The sequence below is a fragment of the Caloenas nicobarica genome, chromosome 2, assembly GCF_036013445.1.
Source record: "Caloenas nicobarica isolate bCalNic1 chromosome 2, bCalNic1.hap1, whole genome shotgun sequence".
Lineage (NCBI taxonomy): Eukaryota > Metazoa > Chordata > Aves > Columbiformes > Columbidae > Caloenas > Caloenas nicobarica.
In genome coordinates this window covers 12,230,772-12,247,338 of record NC_088246.1, presented here as the reverse complement: position 1 = coordinate 12,247,338, position 16,567 = coordinate 12,230,772, and the positions used below count along the sequence as shown (strand labels likewise).

Sequence of the window (16,567 nt, the reverse complement as noted above, 5' to 3'; positions counted from 1 at the left end):
CCTGCTATTGGCAGTGAAAATTAATATCTAGGACATTTCAATAGGAGCTGAACATTTCACTACAAAAGCATAGCAATGTAATGAATGTAGAGCTAAATGGGATTTAGAAGTGGGGATTTTATTCCATTTTCTGGTGTAAGGAAATCACTTTATTCTGACCACTTACTACTGGTACCTATTGACTGTTACTACAGCACTGAAACTGAAGACGTAGACAAATGGTTTAATTGGCTGCTGAGAGCCAGTAGATCTGGGCTCCCTGTATGGTCAGCGGAGAGAAAGAGTCTCTTATGGGAAGAGATGGCCAGAATATGGCCATCACTCAGGGGTCTTGCATGGCTCTGAGGGCTGACCACTGGAAATGAGGGTAGCTGCTGAAATGTTCACCTAGAAGTAATAAACCCAAACGCTCAAGAAAAGGTGAAGAGTGTTCAGTTTCCTAAATCTGCGTTTCCTAACACAATTCATCCCAGTGTAGCCAGCTGCCTAGGGACCACTGCCCTGCTTTCCATCACGGCACCCTGACCTTAGGGACTAAAGCTTATTATCTTTGACAGACAGATGTTACAGCTCGTCATGCTTTTTGGCTCAAAGAACATTTTAGTATTATTAGTCAAGGAGAAAAATGTGTGACATAACATTTTATCCTTTCACAGCACAAAGTGAATTGAACCACCTCTTGATTGCCCATGGAAACAGAGTGATGGAGTACCCCAGGATGCAGATAAAACAGACTAATGTGCATATTAGGTTTTAAGAACATGCTGGATTATAAGCAGAAGAACAAATAGAAGAAGAAATAAAGAAACCCTCTGTTGGCTGTGGAGGACAGAGACTGAGGTTGCCCAGCCATTTTTCAAGACAGATATCTTAGGGCATAATGTGGAAGTGGCAAGAAACCATCAGACAGAAGAAAGTGGCTCTGTGGAGCTCAGGAATGGCTTGAAGGTGTACAGCTTCGGTGAAAGGATATTTTGGCCCTTAACACAAGAACCATAGAATCACATTTCCTAGCTCAGTGACCTTGCAGAGCACTGTCTGCATCGTGAAAAAGAAAATGGGCTCATTTTAGCTGTCACCGCTGTATGAGCAAAATATTATTATTATTATTGCATTACTTCACTACTAACCAAGTGTTAAAATGCAGCAGATCACTCTCCATTTCCCCACCAAGAGATATGATGGCTTTTCTTTCTCACTCTCCCCATCTCTTTTTCTTTTTTTAATCAGTTTCATTTCTAAACAGACACACAAGTTGTTGTGTGAATCAGACCAGCGGTGCTCAACCTTGGCAAGGTAACTCAGTGGTTTTAATGTTTTGTCAGTTGTAATCAATGAGAGCAAGTCTGATGCTTTTAAATTCCTATCTGAGGTTTCCTTCCATTCACCCTCCAAAGCACAGCAGCTACTTGCAGCGTATAGCCCTGCAGTGGGGAAGGAACAAATGGCCGGTCAGGTCCGACACTGTGTTGTGTGCACGTGTTCACACACACGCACACACGCACACACACTTTCATGCCCATGATGCTCTGAAAAAAAACCCCACAAGAACAAAACAAAAACAAAAACAAAAAACAAAACAAAGCAAAAACAAAACTAAAAAACCCAAAACAAACAAAACCAAAAACAAACAAACAAAAAAACCACACCACAAACCACTGCTAGGGGAGACTTTGCCAACCTGCTACTCACCTGTGAAAATGAACTACACAGATTAATTACCTGACAAAGGCTGGACCACAGCTGTCAGCTCAAAATGAGAGTAGAGTGTCAACGAGAAACAAAACCAGAGACAAGCTGGAAGGGCTTTTCTTTTTCTTTTTTTTTTCTTTTCTTTTTTTTCTCCCTTTTCCTTTTTGTTCTCTCTTCTGAGAAATTTCTCCCCACTGTTGCCATCACTTATTATTTGCCTTGCAGTTGTGCCAAGGCTCTCTGGACCTGGAGCATCCCCATGTTGGGATAAACTCTGCACAGAGATGGAGCAAAAGAGCTGCCAGCCAGAAGGCTACACAATTATAACAGAATGTGGTATACTAACGAGGTGGCTGCAGTATTAACCGCTGCTACAAGCATCGCATGGCTGGTGGTTAAAATGGCGATAGCTGCATGAGCTTCATATCAGTTGGAGATTTTTACTCTTCCTGATTCCCTTGGAGGACTCAGGCTGGTGTAGACCAGGCAGGCACCTTCCGTGCTGGTGTTGCTGAGTGCAGGATCTGGCTGCAGTCAGGGCTTGGCACGGCCGCAGGGCCCGTGCTGGCCATAGCAGAGCTGTCTTGCCGCTCATACCCCCGTATTGCCTGGATCTAAAGCTAGGCACCGTGCAGAGCAGAGGGATGGGCAGGACAGTGCTAATCCCATTGTAAGCCTGGCCATAAATTGAAGCAAAACACTACTTTGACCTCCACCTATATCAATGAAGTCACACACACGGCTTCACCAAAATGTTCCCTGTTTTACAGATTGGAAACTGAGGCAGGGGCTGAGGACATGCCTGGCATCAGGCTGCAGGGGGTCTGGGAAAGGGGGCATAAACTCAGCCCAAATCCCTGAGCCTTCACCCACCCCCCGCCCTGCCTGCCTGTCAGACTCATAAATGCTTCTTGGTGCTAATTTGACCATAGTGAAAACAACACTACAAGATGCTGCAGTTTGAAGCCTATATACAGCACCAGAAAGGGTCCTGAGCCTGCAGTTGAAATATTTGCAATGCAGGCAAGGGCGAGCTGGAGTCGGCAGAGAGTGCGTCAATCACTGCTCAGCCTGGAGCCGCCTGAACTGCTGCCCTGTCCCTCACACCTCCAGTTGTTTGCAAAGCCTTTCTCCACCTGGGGGGAATTTTCAGTCAGATGCATGTAGAAATTCTCAGATTAATTTGATTTTGGAGGGGAGGCAGGGGATTTAAGTGAGGGGGGTTTTTAGTGTGTGTTTATTTCTCCCCTCCAAGCTGCCTTTCATTGCGCATTTACTAGTTCTGGAAGACAACACCCTGCTGACACTTAGAGAAGCATCAGTGAATAAAGTCTGTTGTACAGGCTGCAAAGCCATCTGGACTTTCTACTGAAAAGGTTGGACATGGTTTTAGGCAAGATTTTATCACGTTTGAAAAAAAAAACAAACTTCTGCACTCAGTACCTCTTCCAAGGTTGATGTCAAATATTTTTTTTCATCAGTTGCAAAACAAAAAAATTGACAAACAGTTGGAAGGCAGTAAGGATGGAGATATAAATCTCTAGAGGAAGCTTTGTCAAAGGTAGTGGAGTATAAACAAAAAATAAATTAGTTTTGGTGTTATCAGAAACTGGACAGACTTCGATTTGTATAATAGTTTGTCTGAGTTTCCAGACCACCTAGACAATGCTTCTGTGAGGCTAAGCACAGATTCACTGGGCAGAAGAGGTGGGGGCAATGCTTAAACACAAAATCACAGGAGACGTGAAGAAAGACAGGAAGACAAAGGTGCAGTGGCAGGCAGCCTTGAAATCCTCTGCTTTTTTGCTTTTATCGTTTTCAGGGACTCCAAGCAGCATGTTTTACCTTGCTTTCCCTATTAGTCAGCTCTTGAGTCCAAGAATTTGTGTAACCCTTGAGTCGGGTTTTGGCAGGACAGTTTTGGAGACTGGAAAGAGCAGCACAAGGCTCGTGTGCCAGCTCCTCCTCGCTGAGGAGCCCCGTGAGCAGAGCAGGAGAGAAGAACATGCTGGATGTAATTTACTGGAGTGCCCTTTAGGTTATGTGCATCTGAGCAAGTGAGCTAACATCCAGCAATTACCTTAAAAACACAGATTGTTGACACAGTTTTATATATTCTGAGAGCTGGGTATGAGGCTGGTTATTCCTCTTTTCTCTCTGGAATTCCTGTCTGAATTTGGGGAGACTCTTTCTTAACTCATGGCTGTTGACAAAATCCCAGGCATATAATGCCAGACACCTTAGAGATCCTTAGAGGTATCCTTCCGGAGGTATGTTGTGCTGATGAAAGAAATTTATTCGTATCCATATTATGCCTTTTTTTTGCTGTAAGAGAAGAATTGCACATTCTATTTCTTGCCTTTGACACTGACTTACCTGAGCTAAATATTAAAACTCATTGTCTCTTAATTTAATCATGAGTTATAGAGGAATACTTACCTATATGACATGAATTCTACAGGGTTGACCAATTTGTAGGTACAGGGCTTTGAGATTTTTGTGTAAATAGTTAAATAAATAGAAATACTGGCTTTTTCATTTAATTACTGAGTTTATCCACTTATTCTTTGTCTTTTTTTCCCCTAAGCAGCATTTCTTTTCTTGCCCACAGTGAATAAATCACTTAAAGCTGCTCGGTCATAATGAGGAAGTATTCTTAGAGATTTTATTTGTCATAAGAAATCTGAGCTGTGAGTGAAAGCTGTAACATCGCACTCATCTGCAGGTAGATCCTTTCCACCCCTCTCACAGGGATAGTCCCAAGGGAAGGTCACCCTGTGGAGGACAGGCCATGCAATGCCGCTTCACAGTCTCCCATGCCCATGCTCAGGCCTTCCCTTGGCTCTTGCTTAAAGACAAGTCTGCTGAGGCAATGGTTTTTATCCAAGAGTGTTGTTACAAGATTTAAAAAGGTCATTTCCAGGTTCCAGTGTGGACACTTGTTTGGGGGATTGGACTAGATGATCTTTTGAGGTCCCTTGCAATCCCTAACATTCTGTGAACATTCTGTGATTAGGAGTTTCTTGACTGGAGCTAAGGGGAAGGTGATGGTGAACTGATATTTGGTTTTCAAAGCACGGGCTAAAAGTAATGCTGAATTTTTAGCTTCAGGTGGAGGTTCTCAGCAGATATAAAACAGTAAAACTCTTTCTTAATTTCAACAATGTTACGTTAATTACTGGTGCCTGTCCAGTAAAGGACAGCAGGTCAGGAAGGCCACACACCAGTCCCAAATGGCTCTGTTGGGTGCCTGAGAGGCAATCGGGATTCAGCAGAAATCACAGTTCCGCTTCTCCTAGCACAAAGCCACCGTAGATGATGAGAACTGTCCCTACTAATTACACATTTGAGGAGAAGCCCAGAGAAGCGTGAGGTAACATGAAATGTAGATTGCCTTACCACCCCTTCCAGCCAAGGGAAAGGTTGTCAGAAAGGTTACGGCCGGATTTCAAGAATCATTACAGCAAATGACAGCAAGATCTTCAACAACAAGAAAGGAAAAATTCCAATGTCTGTATAGTAATTGCCAGGCAGTGTATTATATGCCTGGCTCTGCAGTGATTCAGACAGTTGAATTGTGCAGTGCCTTGCTGGGATCAGCAGTTCAGAATAGATTAAATTTGTTTTGGACACTGCCTGCACCCTGCTTTGTCTAACAAAGCATATGTGTGATGGGGAAGGCTCTTAATAGCGCAGCTCCTTAATGAGAACCATAAACACACAGGAATAGATTTTCAAAGTGATGCTCAAGGGATTTGAGCAAGCACTGTTCTCTCCCTGCTTTGAACATTTACCCAAGAGCTGCTAACTGGTGAGGATTCGGGAAGAGAGTGGACCTTGAACAGCCAAGAGTAGTGTGTGTGACAAGGGGCTTGCCACCATTAGTTTCCAAAGGATATTCATTTTAACGCAGCTAAGAAAGATAAAGTGAGGAAACAGAAACAGAAAGGACGTTTCTCAGATAAAGCATTGATTTTCTTAAAGAGAGACAGCTCACAATATGAATCTAAAATCTAGTATTTACAGAGAGCATAAAAGCCTTTTTACAGAGTTAGCCTTTCCTAGGCACTGGTGGCTTTATAGAGCTTTTATCTAGTTAAAGAAAACCCATTCGTGCTAATTTAATATATGTAGTGTACAACAGCTTGACACCTGAGGCTTGTCCGAAAGCAGGCACAAGGCTACAAAGCAAACGCTACTTCATTGTTTTGAATTATTCAGCACTTGCAGCCAACCTTATGTGTGCCTCTGTAGGAGGAAGGCTTTGGGGTTAAGGATCAGTAAAAGAAAAGAAAAAAGGCAAACAAACAACCCCTCCTTTCTGGTGTTTGTTAGCAGGTGTGGTATTGACTTCAAGAATGATTCTGCAAAATTGGTATGGACATTCTTCATTACCGGAGCGATGAATGTGGAGCTGTACTCAGAAGGAGCAAAGCTGGAAACTGAGCATGGCCTGCTTTAGGGAACAACTGTTCATGTCAGTGGAAAAGCTTGTTTCCTCTAAATTCATTGAAATGGTACTTATTGATAGCATCTTTTTAGAGCGAGATGAATGCAGACAGCAATGAATCAACCTCAAATAGAGGGGCTCATCTGTTAGCATCCTAACATTAACACACTAATGTGAATTTAAAGATTCTAATTAAACCTACATACAAAATGTGTTCCTACTAAATAGAAAACCATACTTTTTGGAGGAGCTGGGGCATTTGTACTTGACAGCATTTCCTTTTTCAATAGTATGCTTATTTTATGTGTTCTATTTTCTTTCAGTCACTCCAGGGGTTTCTGAAACAAATAAAAAAATACATTATATTAAGTTTGATTGATTCTCCGTAGTCAAGGGATATGTTGAGAAAACAGACCATTTTTTTTCACTGAGCTTGTAGAATAAATTGCTGTTAGACCTTTGTGCTTCCTACTGTTGCTACAAATTTCTTTTGAGATACTTAATATCAATTAATCTCATTTACAGGATCAAATAATAGTGCTCATGTACAAATTCAGGAGCTTTTTCATTATAGCAGAACTCACATCATATCCACCAGTTTCTAAATTTGTCCCTCCCTCCCAAATGCCCTGATAAAACTTGGTTTAGCCCCCCATTTCAAACTTGATATTTCTGTGAAAAAATTCAACATTTTAAGAAAAAGTTCTACTAACATCGGCACAGTACCTCTTTGCCATTCATAACTGAAAAATCTCATTGAAGACATTTAAAACAAAGTTTACTGGGATAGTTATTGTTCCCTAGTAAAAAGTTTCAGATGCAGTGGAGGACTTTAAGCTCACATTTAGCCATGCAAGATACATCACAAGTGAGAAGCCTACTGCAGCCTTTAATCATTGCTGGAGCATATGCTGGATATCTGAAAACTTCATCAATATCTGATAAAATGGGTTTTAGCAGACCTCACATTCATTAGAACAGGATCTAATCTAAAACCCAAAGAGGTCATTGGGAAACCTCCCAGGCATAAAGGTGCTGAGATCCACCAAAGACAGACCTTAACTAACCCTCCCATTCCAACTTTGTCTCATCTTAGTTTCTCTGTGCATGCTGCATCCTCCCAACTCCAGCACAGGGGGTGGCTATCAGTTTCATAAAGCTCTAGGTTTACTAGGAAACCCCCCCCAAAAAAATGGGTGGGACAAGGAACTTTCTATTCTGGGGCCTTTGGGGGCATTTTGTCGTTCTTCCATCTACCACACAGGGACTGTCTTCGAAATCTGCCTCACAGAGCAGCCAGCACAGTGCTGATGTATATAAATGGTCACTAATGATAAAAGCAACAAAGTGGAGGCAAGTGTGTTTTGTGGGGCCTGGGAAATTAGCAGAGCAATCAGCCTACAGCCAGGGCAAGGGGAGGAGAGGGAAGGAGCCAGCAAATAAGCGCTCGGAGCCCGGGAGCCCATTGCACAGTCCATGTGAGTTGGCCAAGTCAGCTGAGGTCAGCCAAGCCACCGAGAAGCCTTCGTGAATGCAGCAATTTCAGGACATTGGATGATTACAGAAATAACGAATTCATGATGGTAGCTCAGCATCATATGTACCTAAAACATTTGTAATAGGACAATGAACAGATGGGGGTGTTGATGAAAGTGATTCTTTTGACTGAATCAATAGAAGCAGTTGATCTCCCCCATCAATCTTGATAAGAAAACTGTGAGGATATTCAGCATCACAAGTGCATTATTGTTATTGGAGTTTTCATTAGAAGCTCAGTGTGGGAACGCGTACCCAGCTGCTGCCTGCGCAGCTCGTGCCCAGTCCCCTCTGAGAAGCGTGAATCAGAAGACCTCTCTGAATCAGGATGCACAAAGGAGATACGAACATGGTCAGCTGAAATGAAAACATACAGCCAGACAAAATCAAACCACATCCATCTAAGATAAAACAAAGCCCATATATGCTGACCCTGAGGATTAAGTCAAAACTAGACATAATGATCAATACTGTAGGAGTTATGATCAGAGAGAAATAATTACTGCAGCTCTCAAGGAAAGAACCACAATGAATTCCCTGGCAGTGCCTTGCTCTTTGAGTAATACCCTGTAAATGCCCATGCATGTTGAAGGAAGGCTGAGTTATGAGGGGCGGTGGACCACAGCCTCCAGTCCAGCTGCAAAAGTCCTTGCATGACTCTGCTTGAAGAATCTCTCCACTGTTAGTGCCATTTACTTCACAGGTCCCTTGAGAGGTGGGTAAAAATCATCCCCTTTTACCTCTGGAGAAGTGGGACTCATGGTAAAGCAAGCGGCTTGCTACCAAGGCTGCTGGGACCAGGGCAAGGAAGGAACCCAGCATGCAACCCACTGACCATCAGCCGCTGCCCTCCTTCCTTCCGCAGGTCACCTCGTCCAGCCCCTGCCACTGTGCTGGGGGAGATCCTGGCGACAGGAGCTAAATCGATGTGAGAAGACTGATAGTGGAGGGCAGCCCAGGACCCTCGGCTGTTTCTCTTCTCAAGGCTGCATCTTGAAGATGATGTAGTACCTGGGAAGAGCCTGACTAATTCATGGGCTTGAGGGTACAGTCACTCAGCGATGAATCTCCAACTAGCTACAGCAAACTTATTTATAAGCTTGGGAAAAAGTGTGTTGTGTAGCAATTTGCTACACACCCTGACCAGTGGCAGCGCTTCAGGATTGATATTCTCTGTGTTGTGTTTTCCTCCCTTCCCGTTTAGACAGTGAGAGCTCTCCATGGGAAAAAATACAAATTCCTGATATCAACAAGTGTGTGTTCTCCCTCAGCCAGTAAAAAGAACGAGGTGTGCATCTCCTTTTATCTATGAAGGGAGTTGTGAACTTAATTCAGTCCGATCTCCATTCATCATGTTCAACATTTACCCCCCAAATGTCAGTAATTTTCTGGAAAATAAAGTACTTGGGAGACAGGAGAAACAGAGCCCTTGGTGATATCTGTATAGCAGAATATTTCTTCCCATCCATATGCAAATTTAACCTTTTTGATATTTCAACCCCATAAACCCTAAGACAGGATTTCAATAGAAAATGTTTACTAAAGGCTTTCTCCTTTATAATCTATTGATTTTAATATCCTTACTACTCCTGTTGAATGTCAGTTTTACCCTGAAGACTCCCATTGCAAATTTGAACACATTTAATTATTTATACCATTTGAAATATTAGTGCTGAGAAATGACTAAAAGTTTTTGGTTCTGTAGTGGTATGACCTGAAGTTTGATTTTGCTTAGTGAGTAAGGCAAGTAATTTGATATGGTAATCAAGGACAGATTAATACTTCAGAAAACACAGTGCAGTTTTAATAGTAATGACATCTATTTTCTGTTTTTCCATCCTCCTTGTATATGTTAAAATATAGCTCATTAAGTACTGCAGAATCCCACAGTCTTTTTTCACAGTGAAAATTTTTGCTTTATCTAACAGTTGCCTCCATCAATGACAGTGGGCATCCAGGCAACGCTCGTCATCTGAGTGGAACCAAGAGCAGATTTGCCTCTCTGTGTGGGTCTCACAGTCTTGTTTGCCTCACTCACTGTATTAGTAAGAATGAGCAAAGTTTCGATCTGAAATAAATTGTCCCTACAGCAAATATTGTTTGTACAGAAAAATCTGAAAGAGGACCTGTGAAAGCTAGGATTTTGATAGCTGGTGGACTAAAGAAGGAGATTTAAAAAAAAAAAAAATCATTACCTGGAAGGTCATTTCTTCGCACAGGGCACAGGTGTGCTTGAACTCCCATCTTTGCTGGTTGAGCCTTATCTGGAGCATCTTTGATGCAGCCATAATTCCACTGGCATCAGTGACATTTTGCATTAGACCCCAGTATTCCAAGGAGATTTAACACCTAAACATAAGCCCCGCTAGGTGGTATTTTAGCATTTATTTTGCTATATGCCTTGGTAAAAAAATTTCATTTCTGATGGTCTGTATCTTTTTATTTCCTTCTCTCTTGTCCACCTACTCCAAGATGCTGTTTCTCTGCCATTACATGATCAGTGTAATTGCATGCATCTCTCTTAATTGCACTGAATTTCTCTTTCACAAAAAAAAAAAAAAAATTTCTACTCTTTCCTTTTTCTCCCCATCTTCAGAAATTTTCCTTTTTTCTGCTACCAACCTGATAGTTGTTCAGAAGCTACCGGGATGTATTTGGCTCTTGTATTTGCTCCAGTTGAGGACTTTTATTTTCACTCATATCTGGCAGTAGGAACTGAAGCATCATCAAACACAACTTTTCTCTGAAATGAATTGTTTTGATAATAAAGAGTAACAAAAACTGGTTCCTTTTGTGTATGGTTTTTAAGTTACTTCTGATGGCAGATAGCATAGTCTAGCCAGTATCCCAGAAGTTCAAACAGGCATACAATGGCCATTAGTTGTTGGATTTTTCTGTTTTATATCCCATTCAGAAATGATCATCTGGATATGTATCTTTTAATAGCATAAGATTATAATTTAATAGAAAAACAAGAAAATCTCTGGAATGAAATCTGTCATTCTGAATGGACCAGGAGTAAAAATACCAAGCACTGTAACTCCACCATATCTGTCATGTATGCATTAGATATATTTGTAACCAGTTTTGTCTTTGTAGAAACACTGAAAACCAGACTAAAGACTCTATATAGGCAGAAATGCCGTCACTGATCCCTGTGCATGTGAACAGATCAGGTTCTGGTATGTGTTACAGAGGAAGGCAGTGCTCGATATCTCTTGTAACTTATGGGTATAGGTCATGAAACTAACCCCGTACCCAGCTCTGCCAAGGGACCAGCTTTCAGGGTTGGATCATTGAACACCCTGCAATCACGCTGCATGACATGCATCCATTCTCAGTGTATCTGTGTGTATCTCAGTGTATCTCAGTGTCTGACAGGGCCGAGCTGTGCATCTATTGTCTTCTTATTTTTCTCCATCTGCAAAAACAGACTGCTCTTTTTCCTCCTTTCCATTGTATTTTGGAATATCTATTTGGAAACCTGGGGCAATATGATAGTCTGTAAATGACCTCTCAGATTGGACACTATGTTTCTGGCTGGTTTTCCTGCATCCTACATGTATTTGTGTATGTCAGTCCTTTGCTTCTATTAATTTCACTGGCATCCTTTTAGGCAATGGATTCAAAATGAAAAATATTCGCCTGACTTATTTTAGCTAAGAGGTTTCACATTTAATGGATTTGCTGGTCTTTCATGTCTCAGGTCACTCCTTGAGATCAGCAAACGCCGAATTCCTTATCGTCCCTAAATGTTATCTGAAGTTATGTCATTATTTTGCCTTTAGTGAGTCTCTTTGCTCTCTGGCTTTGGAACCTACTGCCAAATGAGGTAAAGAAAGCTCTGACTGTGGGGATTTCTAAATCCAAAGTTAAAAGTTATTTGTTCTATTTAGTACTTTTAAAATGATTCTTTTAGGAATTGCATGTGCCTCTAAGCTAATTAATTCTTAATGAACACAAAATGCCCTGGGATGCAGATTTGGAGGGCGTGCTAGAAATGCAGGCATGGATTGGACTGCAGTACTGCAGGAGATGAAATTTATTATTTGATTCTTTAAAAAAAAATGATAGTTCAGATAGTTTTATTGAGATCCTTTTTTTTCTTTCTTTCTAGTCTAAATAGAGCTGATCAGATTTTCAGTCCACCATATGGGACCCAGTTATATCAGTCCTGCAAATAAGCTTTAGTTTTCTGTTATGGATGAAGTCACCCTTCAGTAGGGAAAACAAGTTTAAAAACAAACTTTCATGTTATGAAAGACAGGCAGTGTTCCAGCGCTGAGCACTTAGCCAGAGCATCAGGAAATCAGAACACCTGGCTGTGCCCAGCTCCGTGCTATTCCCCTGGACCAGTCCCTCATCCTTTTAGTGCCTTCATTCATTCATCTGTAAAGCGACTATAATTGCATTTATATCACAAGGGTGCCTTGATGCTTGACAAATGAGAATTGACCCAAAATTCATCCTTCAGAGGTACTGTATGAGCAATACCTTGCTCACATGGTGGTTGTGGACAATTCGATTAGAAGAGGAATAAACGCAGCCAAAGTGAAATTCCATTTAGGAACCGTCAAAGTGTTCTTGATAATTTTTCTTAGTTTTCATTTAATTCCAGTGTAGAATTTTGCATGTATCTACCAGAAAGGGTTTATATGCCTCTTTCTTTCTTTTGCAACAAGCCAGCCTATTTTATTCCATGTTATATTAAACTGTCTTTTTGGGCAAATGGTTTGTTCCCAGAGCAATACCTTGAAAAGCTACATTTAGCAAAACAAAGAAAAATTATTGTGTCAAACAAATCCTGTCCTCTACGTATTTGAGCAAATTGCAGTGACTTACAAGGAAAAAATATTCCAAGTTTGATGAAAAGGAGATTGCCTAATTGTTATGTTTTATTTAATTATTTTTATTATATATATTTGCTCTAATAATGTTTAAAAATTAAGCTGACTTTCTGCAACAAACTGGAGAAACATATGGTGTACAGTCTGCAGAGGCTCTCAGTGGCAGTAGTATTACTGATAATATTTGTGAATTAGAGTCTGCTTTCCTCTGAAAGATACCTGTGTGTTCTCCCAGCTTAAAATACTGTGTTTCTGCCATGTTTTCATCACCATTAACAGTTTTGGGAGAAAAAGAATGGATATAATCTTCTTAAATACGTATCCTTACTTCTGTATGCTGTGGATCTTTCAGGTAGAGGAAGGCTGGATATCAACCCCAGCCTCTCCTCCATGTGTGCCGTGAACCCACTTAAAGACCCCAGATGAATTCAAGGGGGTTTTAGCTGGATGTCCCCCCAGGTAGCTTAGCCCAACACCAGGAGAAAAATTGGAATTGTTGCTTGCTTGAGCCACTTCTCCTAACAAAGGCACAATCACTCAGTGCTAATCAAATTACTGGATGCCAGGTGGTTCCTATCAGCACCCCAGCGTAAGCTCCGGCACCAGGAACTGCTCCTGGAAGGATTTGTAGGTACAGCTTGGTTTCCCACAAGAAATCATATGGCTCAAAAAAAAAAACCACCACCAAAAAAAACACCTTTGAATCTTACCTTTTTATGTTCAGACTTGCAAAGCACTTTAAGAACAACTCATGCTCGCAGTGTTCTTCTGACTTATCTCTGATGTAAGCTTGAAAGGCTCTGTGCCAAACAAAGTGCAGAGATTAAGTAAATTAAAAGATACTAAACGTTGCAGCAGGGAAACGGTCCAAATAGTGGTGTTCTCAGGAGCACCAGAGCTGGTTTAGGTTCACATCCATCCATACACAGTCTGCAGAATTTATGTTTTAGACTTTTTACCCTACTTGGCTTCAGTAACTGGCTTTCCAAGTCTCTCCCTGGTGATGGGACTCACTCAGACCTGAGGATTCAGACCATACAGTCTCTAGAGCCCAGTCCATGGGAAAATTTGGCCTTTCAACAAAGCTGCCTTGCTCAGGACCAGTCAGGCCAGTCCCTCAGCACTACGGCACACCAGTGAACCTATGAAAGCAACAGCTTTGGTAGGACGTGCAAGTAGAGGTTCCCCTTCCCTTCCTCCCCATGGCTGTTGAGGTGGAAGCAAGACAGACCATGGTGCGCCTATAACAGCATTAAACATCGTCCCAATTCCCGAGCTGATCGTTTTACCTCGGTAGCTGTGAGTCATGAAAAACTCACCTTGAATGCAGAAATAGGTGGTCCTTACCTATAACTCAGGCCTCAGCTCAGCTCTCAGGCTTCAGTGGGCTAATGGAAATTTTCAGTGGTCTCATGACAATAAGTGGTTTGGTGGGACACACGTCTACCTCTTCAGTTCACTACCGTAAAACTCTTTAAGGACCAATATACTTCCTGTGAACTGATCCTGGACCAATACCTGGCAGGTTGAAAAAAAGTCAGCCTTGAAATCTTCTCCCTTTACCACTGAACCTAGTCAATACAGGTTTCTAGCTTTGATTCAGTTAATTTGGTAATTTCTGAGGGTAATGTGGGTACTCAACAGAGAGATACTCCTTTTATCTTTGCTCGGATAGGTGGTGTCTAATTCCAAAAGGGACTTCTCAGCAGTTGACAGCAGGTGACTAATCTGCAGAAATACCCAAGTGCCTCTATCAAAGAAAGTGAAAAAATTCTTTCTGACTGTGTTTTTCAGGATTTTGCCGACTCTGTATACCAAATGGTTGCACAGAAGTTCCAGGAGCTGACAGATAATTTCACTTCCATGCATGCACGCCACAAAAGTCTTGCAGGCATTGTGATGACCAAAGGTAAGATATCCTCTCATTTATTTTCCTCTGGCATTTTTCATGACTAAGTAATACATTATTTACCTGGTCCACAGTATTGAAGGATGCCTTTACTCCCACACAGAAAAATAAATTGTAATGCAGAGAAAAGAAGCATTAAATATTTACACCTCAAGCAAGTTCACCCAAAAAATATTGGCAACAGAGGTAAAGATTTATTCATAAATATGTCCCTACATTGCTTTGTTTACAGGACAAAATACAGACCTGCCTGATTTTGCATTTCCTATTAGATAAGGTAGTTCTACTTATCAATAAAAAGTTGCATTATTTATTAATTGCATTTTTAGATATGGAAACACCAAGTTCTTGTTGTACAAGGCTACCATAAACCTTGTTTTAGACTGACAACAAAAGCAAATCTCAGTCCACCTCCTTTCCAATCAAAAGAAACAAAACCAGTGCACGTAGTTTTAATTCTGCTTGGCTCTAACTATGGAAAATACTTATCAGCAAGGCCAAAATTTTATATTTATCCCATTAAGACTTAACTGATAGACACATACTATACAGAAATCTTTAGCCCTTTGATGAAGTTGTTGCATAGACAGTCTGTCTTTCTTTGTGAGCACATCTCAGTTGGGGCACCTCGGTATTTATGAGGATGTCAGCCATGGAGATGCTGCCATAAACTTCATTCACACTTAGACACAGGGAGCAGTGAATTGAGTTTGTAAATGAGAGGATAAGCTCAGAGGGGAAGGCCATGTATAATCCATCCAGGGTTGTGTTATTCCTTCCTACTACAGGGCAACGGGATAGAGACAGGATTATCCACTGGATCTTTTCCAACCACAGAACCTAAATACAGCTAAGGGTTCTGTGCAGAGTAACTTATTTTTCTCCTTTCTAATGTGCAAAAAACAAGTATTTCTCTCCTGAGATCAGAAGTACAGAAGGTGACCTAAAAGTCTTTTATGCCTCTGGTTGAAACTGAACTGTTCCTCAGCTAAATTTGTTATTATATTCTTGATCTGTTTTGGTTAGTTATTTTTTATACTACTTTAGGATCTGGAATAGTGGATGAGTCTTCCATTTTTTTAAGTGCTGCACAGACACAGTACTGTACAAGTGCAAAACATGGTATATAATTCCTATAGACCACAGGAGACGTATTCAGTACAAAGAAAAATAAAAGGGAGAGTGCGGTCGACTTTGGGATGTGACAGGTGCCCACTAGACCCAGAATACCAGCTGCCTTGTCATAGACAGATTTCTTGATTGTGGCACTCACCAGATTTAAACAAAGTGTTGTAATTTATTTAGAGGAGCTATTTGCAAGCAGGAGGAACCACAAGGAAGAATGTTTAAATATGCCTTTTATAAGAAGCTGAGTTACAGGAGCCAAGAATTGGTGCTTTAACCACCTTTCGAGGGGAGACGGCTCCCACCTCAGTGTCCCTGTTCAGTTTTCTTGCACTCAGTGTATATTTTCCTTGTAAAAATTCAATCTCTTTCTTATCTTGCCAAGGTACAGCCACTGCATCCTCTAGCACAGGTCTAGACCTGCTTTAAAGAGTGCGATGGGGCCAGTGCAGCCCCATTGCCATATGGCCAAAGCAGCAGTATACAGACAGTGTAAAACTCCACACCACAGGGTAAGAGAAGCCAACCAAAGGAATCATAACTTCCAAAATTGTGACTGCCGAATGCATGGAGTGCTAGGGGAGGGAAGGAGCACGTCCAGACCCCTGCTAACTTTGCTGAGCAGTTCTTTGGGGAAGGGCTGAAAGTGTGTCCCGCTGGGTTTTTATGAGTCCTCTGCCCTTAGTGGGATTTTACACATTTGTATTTCATATTCTTTCTTAGTCAGCATTGAGACGAAGTATAATTTTAGTTATGTTTATAAACCATTTCACTCCAGGCTTCTTTTTTAATTCTGAATTCCCTTTTATGAATTCCTTCCATCTGTGAGCCATCCGATTTGACACTATCTTACTGGTTTTGTGGAGCCTAGAAAAGAAATTCGCAGACATTAAGTGATTCAGAAGAGATGCAAAGCTAGAAACAGACTTCTCTTGGTACATTTTTCAGGAGGATTTTAGTTCCTTCCAGCAGGAGAATGTCTGCCAACCACGGCAAGAGGAATCATTT

General features: G+C 41.4%; 1 protein-coding gene across 1 annotated transcript in view; it reads left to right on the top strand.

Moving 5' to 3' along the window:
• The window catches only part of ADARB2 (adenosine deaminase RNA specific B2 (inactive)), a 109,729-nt gene that overhangs the window by 35,306 nt on the left and 57,856 nt on the right, over positions 1 to 16,567 (top strand). The window contains exon 3 of the mRNA XM_065629258.1: positions 14,320 to 14,434. Coding sequence (XP_065485330.1) covers positions 14,320 to 14,434 — 115 coding nt within the window. The remainder of the gene's footprint in view (positions 1 to 14,319; positions 14,435 to 16,567) is intronic.